At 46.0% G+C, this 14,480-nt stretch overlaps 1 protein-coding gene across 1 annotated transcript in view; it reads left to right on the top strand.

Moving 5' to 3' along the window:
* The first annotated feature begins 520 nt into the window (after window positions 1-520).
* Window positions 521-14,480, top strand: part of APOOL (apolipoprotein O like) — a 57,942-nt gene continuing 43,982 nt past the window's right edge. The window contains exon 1 of the mRNA XM_068249258.1: window positions 521-608. Within this exon, the coding sequence (XP_068105359.1) occupies window positions 597-608 (12 nt within the window). The 5' untranslated portion in view covers window positions 521-596. The remainder of the gene's footprint in view (window positions 609-14,480) is intronic.

Raw genomic sequence — 14,480 nt, 5'->3', positions numbered from 1 at the left:
TACATACCTGATATTTAACTCTTTCAGGCAGAGAAAGGGAAAAAAGGAACACAGCATAGTTAGTTGTGTGCTAGGCACTGTACATACACATGTCTATCTCATCATGTCACATGGGGTATCCTCTAAGCATGGAGTGTGGTTGCTATGGGTAACACTATTTATAACTACCCTCTACACTATATATCTCCCGCAGGTTATAGTGGGCTCCACTTGTCCTGAGCAACCGAACCAAACATGATTTGGGCTTATGTCAAAAAGGTACGTGGCTGCCTGGACTGGAGCAGCTAGGAAGAATAAACTCTGGTTAGTTACAAAGCCCACAGTCATAAACTACACCTCCCAGCAGCATTGAGGCATTGCATACGTCACTTCCGCCGCGACTTAGGCTTCCACCAATGGGACGCAGCGCTGGTTTCGAAACTAGCAACTTGATTGGCTGCTGGGAGTCGCCGCTTATGCTGAGCTCGCCAGCGCTGATAGCTGTCTGTAGAGCCCCGCCCACCTCGCTGGATTGGCAGGATTGGCGGAGGAGGGTGGAGCTGCAGGGAGTGTCCTGTCTTGACATCTTTACAGAGCGAGAAGGGGGAGGAGCCGGTATGGTGGCCAAGGTGAGTGGAGTTTTGAGTGAAGTAGAGTCTAATGAATACACTCTCCTCTTCCCCCCTATGTGCTCCACACCACTGCCCTTCATCAACCCTCCCCCACTGCCTGTGCCTGGAGTGTAGCTGCACTACTAATCTTCTCCCCACAACCCCTACCCTAGCCTGTCCTACCTCTGGGGCATCACACCACTGACCCTTCCCATTCCCCACCCTATTCTACCCCAGGGGGATGGGGATCACACCACTGCCCTTCATCACCCCTCCCCCACTGCTGCCCCTGGGGCATCAAACATCCATTCTGTTCTGCCCCAGGGGGAGGGGGATCACACCACTGCCCTTCATCACCCCTCCCCCACTGCTGCCCCTGGGACATCAAACATCCATTCTGTTCTACCACAGGGGGATGGGGATCACACCACTGCCCTTCATCACCCCTCCCCCACTGCCTGGAGTGTAGCTGCACTACTAATCTTCTCCCCACAACCCCTACCCTAGCCTGTCCTACCTCTGGGGCATCACACCACTGACCCTTCCCATTCCCCACCCTATTCTACCACAGGGGGATGGGGATCACACCACTGCCCTTCATCACCCCTCCCCCACTGCTGCCCCTGGGGCATCAACCCTCCATTCTGTTCTCCCCCAGGGGGAGGGGGATCACAACACTGCCCTTCATCACCCCTCCCCCACCGCCTGGGGGGCAGCAGCACTACTAATCCTTCCCCATTACCCCTGCCCTAACATGTCCTACCTCTGGGGCATCACCCCTCCATCCTATTATGCCTCAAGGGGAAGGGGACCACGCCACTGCCTTTCAGCACCCCTCCCCCACTGCCTGGGGGTGGGGGCAGCAGCACTACTTTTCCTCCCCCATTACCCATGCCCTAACTTGGCCTACCTCTGGGGCATCATGCCACTGGAACTCCCCCATCACCCCTCCACTCTGTCTTGCCCTAGGGGGGAGGGAGTAAACCACTGCCCTTCATTACCCCTTCCCGACTGCCTGAGGGGCAGGTGCACTACTAATCCCATTACCCTAACCCACAGGTGTCAAACACAAGGCCCGTGGGCCGTTTGCCGCCCTTCTTGCCATTTCATGTTGCCCTCAAGAGTTTCAAATATGCATCATTGTAAGAAGTAAAAGAATGACAGCGCACTGCCTTCCCATCCAGAGGAGCACACCGGTGACCGTGATTGTGATAGAAACATTGCCAGTTTGAGCCGGGGTGCAGCAACAACCCTGGGACACCCCCAGTGAAATTAGCATGGGGCCCTTTACTGGGCTCCCCACTCAGACACCATCACATAACAGGGTAGCCCAGCAGAGCTGTGTAATACTTCCTTGCTCCAGCGATGCGTCTTGTGTCTTCCATCCTTCCTGGCAGTCACATGCTCTGTGCTTCTATACCACCTTCTCTTGATCACGTGACTTGCCCCAGAGGTATGCAGCATAGAGCATTGGGCTGTCAGGAAGATTATAGGAGACCTGGAGCAGGCAAGTATTACACTTTACCGCTCTGCAGAAAGGGGAGGAGCAGGCCCCCACAATCGCTATAGCTACACCACTTAGTTTGAGACTGTTCCAATACATGTTAAATCTTAATAAATAAATTGGCCTGCCACTTAGACTAGGTTTGAGATTTTGGACCTTATGTGATTGGGTTTGCTGCCCTAACCTGTCCTGCTTCTGGGACATTGCATTAACCCTTACCACCCTCCTTCCATTCTGTCTTGCCTGGAGCAAAACCTTTGACCCCCTCCCATCCTCTGCTGCACCCTGTGCTCCCTGGAGTCCCACCTGCCAGAGTATCGGATCAAATGGGATGAGAAGCAGGGTTGTGTGGCTCTACCTATTGGCTGTCTGCTACCAACAACTAGAAGACAGATGCACAGGATACAAACCCAAGTCGCCAGGAGGGCAGCTTACCCAACAATAGGAACATCTTTGTTAATTAAGGCAAAGCGGTACAGTGTTCTCCCCAGACATTTTTTTCAGCCGGGTGGCATGAAATAGTGTCCGGGTGGCATGAAAAAGTAGCCGGGTGGGGCAAGATGAGAATGCAGGGCCGGTGCTTCTGTGAGCAACTCTGCTTACAGCATAGGAGGAGGAGAGCCGATGACAGCTGGGTGGTCACCAAAACTAGTTGGGTGGAGCACCCGGCTAAAAGAGCCTGGGGAGAACAATGCGGTAGCACACTTCCAGTTTAAAAGACCTTTATTCAAATCTAGTTAAAAAGACATCTGTCAATAGCAACATCCACTAAGAGCAGAGAGAGGTATATTACAGGAAGACACAGAGGTCTACAGCTGTTACACAGTCTGCTACATCTGTCAGCTTGTACCGTATAGAGAGTGTGAGATATCAGCTGGTCAGAGCTGGAGATAAATACCACTTTTATTTGTTTTACCGAATGCTTTAATCTTTGTGAATTGCACTTTCTTGACATTTCTTGAGGTGTTTTACCGCACAAGTCTGTAATTTTACTTTTGACTGCGGTTATAGGTTTAATGAATTGGCATTTGGCAAGATGATCGGTAAAATCAGCATTAACCGAATGCAGTAATGCTTAGTTAATTGCGGCCGTAGAGTATCACAGCTTGCTGCATATTGGGCATGGCAGAAGGCCTGAGCGATTTATCGTTTCGAGATCGAAATCGCGATATCGTAAATGACGATCTTGAAATCGCCAAGGCGGCGAATTTTTAAGATATTCCCCGGGCAGCGCAGTCCTCCTTCTGCTGTGCACAGTAGCGAGTGGAGGCTCTCGTCTGTCTCCTGCGTCCCGCGGCTCACGTCAGTGACGTGTTCCGCAACGCTTCAAGAAGAGCATGTCTGCTCTCAGGATGTTGCGGTGACGCCGGCAGGGCCGCGAAAGCCGGGCAAGGTCTGTGGAAGGCCTCACGGTGACAGAGCAGAGGGAAAGCCACTTCCAGAACGGGAGGCCAGTGCGTCTCCAGCCGAGGCCACCCGCCGTGACTGCATTGTCAGACTAGGGGAGTCAGCCGGGGCCCTGTGATATCGTGAGAGTGCAGGGGGCTGGCTATGACGTGTGTTATGTATGTCTGTCTGTATGTATGTATGTATGTATGCAGGGGGCTGGCTATGACGTGTGTTATGTATGTCTGTCTGTATGTATGTATGTATATATGTATGCAGGGGGCTGGCTATGACGTGTGTTATGTATGTATGTATGTATGTATGCAGGGGGCTGGCTATGACGTGTGTTATGTATGTATGTATGTATGTATGTATGTATGTATGTATGCAGGGGGCTGGCTATGACGTGTGTTATGTATGTCTGTCTGTATGTATGTATGTATGTATGCAGGGGGCTGGCTATGACGTGTGTTATGTATGTCTGTCTGTATGTATGTATGTATGTATGCAGGGGGCTGGCTATGACGTGTGTTATGTATGTATGTATGTATGTATGCAGGGGGCTGGCTATGACGTGTGTTATGTATGTATGTATGTATGTATGTATGTATGTATGCAGGGGGCTGGCTATGACGTGTGTTATGTATGTATGTATGTATGTATGCAGGGGGCTGGCTATGACGTGTGTTATGTATGTATGTATGTATGTATGCAGGGGGCTGGCTATGACGTGTGTTATGTATGTATGTATGTATGTATGCAGGGGGCTGGCTATGACGTGTGTTATGTATGTATGTATGTATGTATGCAGGGGGCTGGCTATGACGTGTGTTATGTATGTATGTATGTATGTATGTATGTATGCAGGGGGCTGGCTATGACGTGTGTTATGTATGTATGTATGTATGTATGCAGGGGGCTGGCTATGACGTGTGTTATGTATGTATGTATGTATGTATGCAGGGGGCTGGCTATGACGTGTGTTATGTATGTCTGTATGTATGTATGTATGTATGCAGGGGGCTGGCTATGACGTGTGTTATGTATGTATGTATGTATGTATGCAGGGGGCTGGCTATGACGTGTGTTATGTATGTCTGTCTGTATGTATGTATGTATGTATGCAGGGGGCTGGCTATGACGTGTGTTATGTATGTCTGTCTGTATGTATGTATGTATGTATGCAGGGGGCTGGCTATGACGTGTGTTATGTATGTATGTATGTATGTATGTATGTATGTATGTATGTATGCAGGGGGCTGGCTATGACGCGTGTTATATATGTATGTATGTATGTATGTATGTATGTATGCAGGGGGCTGGCTATGACGTGTGTTATGTATGTATGTATGTATGTATGTATGTATGCAGGGGGCTGGCTATGACGCGTGTTATATATGTATGTATGTATGTATGTATGTATGTATGTATGTATGCAGGGGGCTGGCTATGACGTGTGTTATGTATGTATGTATGTATGTATGCAGGGGGCTGGCTATGACGTGTGTTATGTATGTATGTATGTATGTATGTATGTATGTATGCAGGGGGCTGGCTATGACGTGTGTTATGTATGTCTGTCTGTATGTATGTATGTATGTATGCAGGGGGCTGGCTATGACGTGTGTTATGTATGTATGTATGTATGTATGTATGTATGTATGCAGGGGGCTGGCTATGACGCGTGTTATATATGTATGTATGTATGTATGCAGGGGGCTGGCTATGACGTGTGTTATGTATGTATGTATGTATGTATGTATGTATGTATGCAGGGGGCTGGCTATGACGCGTGTTATATATGTATGTATGTATGTATGTATGCAGGGGGCTGGCTATGACGTGTGTTATGTATGTATGTATGTATGTATGCAGGGGGCTGGTTATGACGTGTGTTATGTATGTCTGTCTGTATGTATGTATGTATGTATGCAGGGGGCTGGCTATGACGTGTGTTATGTATGTCTGTATGTATGTATGTATGTATGTATGCAGGGGGCTGGCTATGACGTGTGTTATGTATGTATGTATGTATGCAGGGGGCTGGCTATGACGTGTGTTATGTATGTCTGTCTGTATGTATGTATGTATGTATGCAGGGGGCTGGCTATGACGTGTGTTATGTATGTCTGTCTGTATGTATGTATGTATGTATGCAGGGGGCTGGCTATGACGTGTGTTATGTATGTATGTATGTATGTATGTATGTATGTATGTATGCAGGGGGCTGGCTATGACGCGTGTTATATATGTATGTATGTATGTATGTATGTATGTATGCAGGGGGCTGGCTATGACGTGTGTTATGTATGTATGTATGTATGTATGTATGCAGGGGGCTGGCTATGACGCGTGTTATATATGTATGTATGTATGTATGTATGCAGGGGGCTGGCTATGACGTGTGTTATGTATGTATGTATGTATGTATGCAGGGGGCTGGCTATGACGTGTGTTATGTATGTATGTATGTATGTATGTATGTATGCAGGGGGCTGGCTATGACGTGTGTTATGTATGTCTGTCTGTATGTATGTATGTATGTATGCAGGGGGCTGGCTATGACGTGTGTTATGTATGTATGTATGTATGTATGTATGTATGTATGTATGTATGCAGGGGGCTGGCTATGACGCGTGTTATATATGTATGTATGTATGTATGCAGGGGGCTGGCTATGACGTGTGTTATGTATGTATGTATGTATGTATGTATGTATGTATGCAGGGGGCTGGCTATGACGCGTGTTATATATGTATGTATGTATGTATGTATGTATGTATGTATGCAGGGGGCTGGCTATGACGCGTTTTATATATGTATGTATGTATGTATGTATGTATGCAGGGGGCTGGCTATGACGCGTGTTATATATGTATGTATGTATGTATGTATGTATGTATGTATGCAGGGGGCTGGCTATGACGTGTGTTATGTATGTATGTATGTATGTATGTATGTATGTATGCATGCAGGGGGCTGGCTATGACGCGTGTTATATATGACTGTATGTATGTATGTATGTATGCAGGGGGCTGGCTATGACGCGTGTTATATATGTATGTATGTATGTATGTATGTATGTATGCAGGGGGCTGGCTATGACGTGTGTTATGTATGTATGTATGTATGTATGTATGTATGCAGGGGGCTGGCTATGACGCGTGTTATATATGTATGTATGTATGTATGTATGTATGCAGGGGGCTGGCTATGACGCGTGTTATGTATGTATGTATGTATGTATGTATGTATGCAGGGGGCTGGCTATGACGCGTGTTATATATGTATGTATGTATGTATGTATGTATGTATGCAGGGGGCTGGCTATGACGCGTGTTATATATGTATGTATGTATGTATGTATGTATGTATGCAGGGGGCTGGCTATGACGTGTGTTATATATGTATGTATGTATGTATGTATGTATGTATGTATGCAGGGGGCTGGCTATGACGCGTGTTATATATGTATGTATGTATGTATGTATGTATGTATGTATGCAGGGGGCTGGCTATGACGCGTGTTATATATGTATGTATGTATGTATGTATGTATGTATGCAGGGGGCTGGCTATGACGTGTGTTATGTATGTATGTATGTATGTATGTATGTATGCAGGGGGCTGGCTATGACGCGTGTTATATATGTATGTATGTATGTATGTATGTATGTATGCAGGGGGCTGGCTATGACGCGTGTTATATATGTATGTATGTATGTATGTATGTATGTATGCAGGGGGCTGGCTATGACGCGTGTTATATATGTATGTATGTATGTATGTATGTATGTATGCAGGGGGCTGGCTATGACGTGTGTTATGTATGTATGTATGTATGTATGTATGTATGCAGGGGGCTGGCTATGACGCGTGTTATATATGTATGTATGTATGTATGCAGGGGGCTGGCTATGACGCGTGTTATATATGTATGTATGTATGTATGTATGTATGTATGCAGGGGGCTGGCTATGACGCGTGTTATATATGTATGTATGTATGTATGTATGCAGGGGGCTGGCTATGACGCGTGTTATATATGTATGTATGTATGTATGTATGTATGTATGCAGGGGGCTGGCTATGACGCGTGTTATATATGTATGTATGTATGTATGTATGCAGGGGGCTGGCTATGACGTGTGTTATGTATGTCTGTCTGTATGTATGTATGTATGTATGTATGTATGCAGGGGGCTGGCTATGACGTGTGTTATGTATGTATGTATGTATGTATGTATGTATGCAGGGGGCTGGCTATGACGTGTGTTATGTATGTCTGTCTGTATGTATGTATGTATGTATGTATGCAGGGGGCTGGCTATGACGTGTGTTATGTATGTATGTATGTATGTATGCAGGGGGCTGGCTATGACGTGTGTTATGTATGTCTGTCTGTATGTATGTATGTATGTATGTATGCAGGGGGCTGGCTATGACGTGTGTTATGTATGTATGTATGTATGTATGCAGGGGGCTGGCTATGACGTGTGTTATGTATGTCTGTCTGTCTGTATGTATGTATGTATGTATGCAGGGGGCTGGCTATGACGTGTGTTATGTATGTCTGTCTGTATGTATGTATGTATGCAGGGGGCTGGCTATGACGTGTGTGTCTAATATCTGATTTGTGTACTAGTGTATTTCACTAAACACCCCACAGGCTGCTTCTGTCTATGCAATGTCAATACCCTGACATCCCCCTCCTCCATGGACATCGCTGTAATTTGCAGGAATGATCTGCATAGCACTGATGTGGCAAGAAAAGTGTTTTGATAAATTCACAAGGCACTGCAGTAACATTTACAAACATAACAGAAAATGACATCATACTAGCAATGTGATAGTATGATGTCATTTTCTGTTGATGCATGTTTGTAAATGTTACTGTACATTGTGAATTTAGCGCTAAATCTGGATTTAAAGAAAATCGTGAATCAAATCGAAATCGCAATTTCTGACAGAAATCGTGCGATTCAATCTTTTCCTAAAATCGTTCAGGCCTACATGGTAGCCTCGGCAATGGACCATCTATATATATAAAATCGTGTGTGTGTGTGTGTGTGTGTGTGTGTGTGTGTGTGTGTGTGTGTGTGTGTGTGTGTGTGTGTGTGTGTGTGTGTGTGTGTGTGTGTGTGTGTAGGTGTGTGTGTGTGTGTAGGTGTGTGTGTGTGTAGGTGTGTGTGTGTGTAGGTGTGTGTGTGTGTAGGTGTGTGTGTGTGTAGGTGTGTGTGTGTGTGTGTGTGTGTGTGTGTGTGTGTGTGTGTGTGTAGGTGTGTGTGTGTGTGTGTGTGTGTGTGTGTGTGCCGTGATCACGCGAAAACGGCTTGACCGATTTGAACGAAACTTGGTACACAGATCCCTTACTACCTGGGATGATGTGTTCTGGGGGTCTCGGGTCCCCCCTGCACACGTGGGCGGAGCTACAAACAGCGAATCAGATTTCCCCCATTCAAGTCAATGGAAAAAATGGAAAAGGCTGCCATTCTGCCAGTAGTCAAGCCAGAGTCCCCACACTTGGCACAGTTGGTCACTTGGTGACTGAGGTTACAAATCTAGGAAAAGTGGGCGGAGTATAAAACAGCCAATCAAATTTCAGCCGTTCATTTTCAATGGGAAAATGTAAACTGCAGCCATTCTTAGACTGTTAATCGCAGGGTTCTCAAACTTGCCACAGTTGGTCACTGTGTGACTGCGATTAAGATTCAAGAAAGTGGGTGGAGCCTAAAAAAGCCAATCAAAATTCACCTATTGATTTTCAAGGGGAATATTTAACCTGCTGCTATTCTTACACTGTTAATGGCAGAGGCTTCAAACTTCCTACAGTGTGACTTTGGGTAACTGGGGTCCAAATTCACTAAAGGGGCGGGGCCACAAACAGCCAATCAGATTTCCTTGGTGAATAAACTGCTTCCATTCACACATTTTTGATGCCAGGAACCTGAAAGCTCACAAACTTGGTCATTGAGTGACTGTGTGTCCAGGTTACAAAAAGTGGGCGGAGCCAAAAACAAATTTGACTAGGAAAATATAAACTGTAGGCATTCTTACACCGTTAATGGCAGGGTTCTCAAACTTTGCACAGTTGGTCACTGGGTGAATGAAATTAAGAATTTGGAAGGTAGGTGGAGCCTACAACAGCCAATAGAAATTCACCTTTCGATTTTCAAAGGAAATATTTAAGCTGCTACCATTCTTATACTGTTAATAGCAGATGCCTCAAACCTGGTACAGTCGGTCACTGGGTGATTAGGGTTCAAAATCAGAAAGGGGGCGGAGCCACAAACAGCCAATCATATTTGTTTCTTATTCAATGGGAATATACAAAGTATTGATACCAAGGACCCCAAAGCTGATAAACTTGATAGAGTGACTGTATGTCAAGGTTAGAAAAATTGTGCGGCGCCAACAACTTAATTTTTTACATGGCAGGGTTCCCAAACTTGACACAATTGGCCACTGGGTGACTGGGATTAATATTCAGAAATGTGGGTGGAGCCTAAAAACAGCCAATCAAAATGTACCTATTGATTTTCAAGTGGGAATATTTACATTACATTTCACTCCGTCTAATCTGGGCTGCGTGTGTGTTCCAATACACCAAGCGTCACATGCTAATCATGTGACGCTTGGTGTAATGGAGCGCACACGCAGCCCAGATTAGACGGAGAGGACAGCATGCTTCTGAGCCGAAAGCTATGCGCCGGCCAGAAGTGAAGAGGGAAGAAATATGTCCAGGTCAAGGATCAAGCAAGTCGCCGGGACACTGGTATGAATAGTGCACGAACAGCGGCAGATGGAGGGGGCAGGAGGAGGTCACAGTATGTACTTTTGACCCCTCACACACTGGAGTTATCTGTTTATTCAGCTGTGGAATCCTTTAATGGCAGAGGTCTCAAACCTGATACAGTCAGTTATTGGGTGACTGGGGTCCAAATTCACTAAAGTGGGTGCAGCCACAAACAGCCAATCAGATTTTTTAAATTGATTTCAGCCATTCTGTTATTGGCAGGGTTCTCAAACTTGACACAGTTGGCCACTGGGTGACTGGGACTAATATTCAGGAAAGTGGGTGTAGCCTACAACAGCCAATCAAAATTCACCTTTTGATTTTAAAGGGGAATATTTACATTGCTGCTATTCATACACTCTTAATGGCAGAGGCCTTAAATCTGGTACAGTCAGTCACTGGGAGACTGGGGTTTAAATTCTGAAAAGGGAGTGGGCCAAAAACAGCCAATCAGATTTGTTTAATTTCAATGGTAACATGCAACTTATTGATGCAAAAGACCACAAAGCTCATAAACTTGGTCAGTGAGTGACTGTATGTCAAGGTTAGTGGGCAGAGCCGAAAACAACTTTTTACATGGGAAAATATAAATTGCAGCTATTCTTACTCTGTTAATGGCAGGGTTCTCAAACTTGACACAGTTGGTCACTGGGTGACTAGGATTAATATACGGAAAAGTAGGTGGAGCCTACAAGAGCCAATCAAAATTCACCTATTGATTTTCAAGGGGAATATTGAAACTGCTGTCATTCTTAGGCCTCTTGCACACTGCACGCGATTCTGATTCCGCTTTTTAATCTGTTTTTATGTTGAAACAGAGTGGATAAGTCGGCACTTGCTGTATACTGTCATTTATTCCAAAGGTGGCAATACATCATTTCACAAAAACATTGTGGAGGAGGTAAACATACCGTATAAGAAGGCTGTATGAGGTGGGTGGGTGCTGGGCACAGAAGAGCCCGACAGCCGTTTCGCGCTATATATGCGCTTCCACGGAGGCTATAAGCTGTGTGCTGGTTGGCCGGGCTGAAATAGATTCACTTGCGGCGTGTGGCGGATTTCCGCTGCTTGGAGCCGCCCATCCTGCTCCCATAGTACCAATCATTTACTGGAGCGCATCATCGCGCTCCAGCGCTGGTTGATGGGAAAGTGTGACATCAGATAGGGACGGAGGCTTGCGCAGACCACACTATATTAGGTGGCTGCTATTGCTATTGCAATAGATATCCTCCGATTCTTACTTTTACGCCATCTTGTGGCGGAAGACCTAACTGCAACACAGTGTGCAACATATAATGTTGTAGTGACAATTCTATTGTGCAAACACTTATAGTTCTTATAATTAAGATAATATTTAGTTATTGTTGGTGCAATTATATGTGGTGCATGTGTGGCTAAAAATGCACATAGAAGATGGGCATGTAAAAAGGGAAAGTGAGTGGGAGGTATTATTAATGCTACGCTGGACAATTTACGTTAATGGATGCGCGAGTGGGGGAAAAGGGGGGTAGGGAAAGGAAGGAAAGGGGGAAGGAGGAAGGACCAGGGAATAGGGGAACAGGGGAGGGGAAGGAGAGAAGGGGGGGGGGGGAGAGGAGGGGGAAAGGGTGAAGGGTCATCAGGAACCATGGAAAAAGATTGCCAGAGCTCCACTTAAAATACATCAACACTTTGTATATATTTCATGGATCCAGGAAACAGGAGAAGTCAGTATAATCGTTGAGGCCCAAAGGGCCCATAGCATCAGTCCTTAAGATAAGAAGCACTTCCTCTCTCCTGAGTTTCTTCTCACGGTCTCCTCCTCTCCTTAATGGGGGAACCTGGATGATCCCTGCAAAGGACATCACGGCAGGATTACCGCCGTGAGCTTCTTTGATATGCTCAATTAATCTTGGTGAGCCATGACCAGACTTAATGGAGTTGAAGTGCTCCCTAAACCGTCTGTTAATGGATCTTGTCGTTTCCCCTACGTAGAATCTACCACACGGGCACCATATCGCATAAACGACGTACTCTGTTTGGCATGTAAAAAATTCACTAACTTTGCGTCGTACTGGCCCCAGCTGGTAGCTGCTACCGACGCTCATTTGGTTACAAGATATGTAACGACCGCACCTATGGTTTCCGTGTGGCTTGGACTTTTCCAACCAAGTGGTTCTACGTGGGGTTCTGAACTCGCTCCTACTTATTCGTGAGGCTATTGTGGGGGCCCGTCTGAAAGAGAACAGGGGTCTTTCTGTCACCAGAGGTTTTAATAAAGGATCTCTTAGAAGTATGTCCCAATTCTTGGTCATTACATTTTTGATCTGATCCGCCATAGCTGTGAAATCAAATGACATTGGTACTTTCTTGGTCATTGTAGAGGTCCTTTTCTTTTTATTTCTTAATAGGGATTTCCTCTCCTGAGAATTTGCTCTCTTAAAGGCTTGCTGAATTGAGTCGATTTCGTATCCTCTGGCCAGCAATCTACCGCCCAGGTCCACCGACTGCCGACGAAAATCGTCGTCGAACGCGTTATTACGGCGGAGTCGGAGGAACTGGGCATAAGGGAGAGTGCAGGTGACGTGATCGGGATGGAAGCTGGTCTTGTGGAGTAAGGCATTGGATGCTGTTTCTTTACGGAATCCCATTGAAATTAGACTATTCTCCCTTATAACCAGCTCCAGGTCTAGGAAAGCCATCCTATCTTGCGCTATGGTGGCTGTGAACGCCATATTTGCTTCATTAGCATTAACATAATGCATGAAATCATTAAAGGTGGCACAAGTCCCAGACCAAAAAACCAACACGTCATCCACGTATCTGGACCACGCCCTAAGCTGGTCTCTAAAAGGATTGCGGGGGGAATGGATGTACTCCTCTTCCCACCACGCGAGGAACAGATTGGCGTAAGTACAGGAGACAGCTGTCCCCATGGCAGTCCCCGAAGTCTGCCAGTACCATTTCTCGTTGAACATAAAGGAGTTGTGCGTTAGAACAAACTCTAAGCTTTCACAAATGAAGTCCTTAAATTTCTCATCTTTGTCTGTGCGATCCAGGAATCTCCTGATCGCTGCTACACCTAAATTGTGGGGAATCCTACTATACAAGCTTTCCACGTCGACAGCTGCCATGAGGTCGCCCTCATGCCAGGTGTAGTCCTCAACTCCCCTTAGGACATCCATGGTGTCCACTAAGTGGGAGGGGACCTGATCCAATAACGGTCTCAGGACGTGGTCCAGATACCTGGACAACCTTTCCGTGACCGACCCCATCCCGGTATGTCGAGCCGTCCGAATACCAGGACGATGAGGAGTTTGTCAAAAAATGGAAAACAGCGTACCTAGAATTAGCAGTGAAACTGCAAGATATTGTATTGGAGCGCATCAAACAGGAACACATTAAAACATTCAAGGAGATTGAGAATACCAAACTCCGCTATCAGGAACTGGTGGAACGCACCCAGTACTCCAAAACACTGAAAAAAATAGATCGTAAACTAACAACTGTACAAGATACAATTAAAGAGCGCAAATTGCGCAAGTTCCAAAGGGACAAGGACGACTATCGTCAGAAAAAGTACTTCTCCTGGCAAAGAGCCGGTAAGCCAAGAACCCCAAGAAAAGGGAAAGGGCACTGGACGACCGATACAGACTCCAGTGAAGAGGAGAAGACTAACGTTAGCATCCACTCTGGCAATCCGTCTGGCGGACCAGATCCTAATCAACGAGCTCGCCCTTTAGGCGGAGGACAAGGAGGGGCAGAGGCAAATCCAAGGCAAAAAAGAAAGGGACGTCACCTACAGTGGGAAGACAGGAAATACCCCAAGAACCCGAAGCGAAGGAGGAATTAGATCTGTCTATAACCCCAAAGTGCAGCCCCTTGGAGATTTTGAATCTATCCAACGCTGTGCTCCCTGACGGAGTAAAAGATTTGTTGCAAAAAGGCCTCAACTATAGCCTTTCCACTGATTTCGATTTTGCAAAATTCAGGGTCGACTTATACAAGAATATTCGACGCCTTAGTATCAAGTTACATTTTTCGAAAAAAGAATACGTATCCAAGCAGCCAGGCACCATGTGTTGGGGAGATGCCAGGATCAGCCCACTGGGCTTTAGCCCGGATATCCAATGGTCAAGTCAAGACCAACAGAATTTAGACATTCTGCGGGAGCTGGAATCACAAGGAAAGGGGGATGAACAGAAAGCGGAAATAAACTTCAAAC

This window comes from Hyperolius riggenbachi, chromosome 8 (assembly GCF_040937935.1).
Source record: "Hyperolius riggenbachi isolate aHypRig1 chromosome 8, aHypRig1.pri, whole genome shotgun sequence".
Taxonomy (NCBI): Eukaryota; Metazoa; Chordata; class Amphibia; order Anura; family Hyperoliidae; genus Hyperolius; species Hyperolius riggenbachi.
The sequence above is the reverse complement of the archived record's forward strand: the minus strand, read 5'-3'. Positions and strand labels throughout refer to the sequence as shown.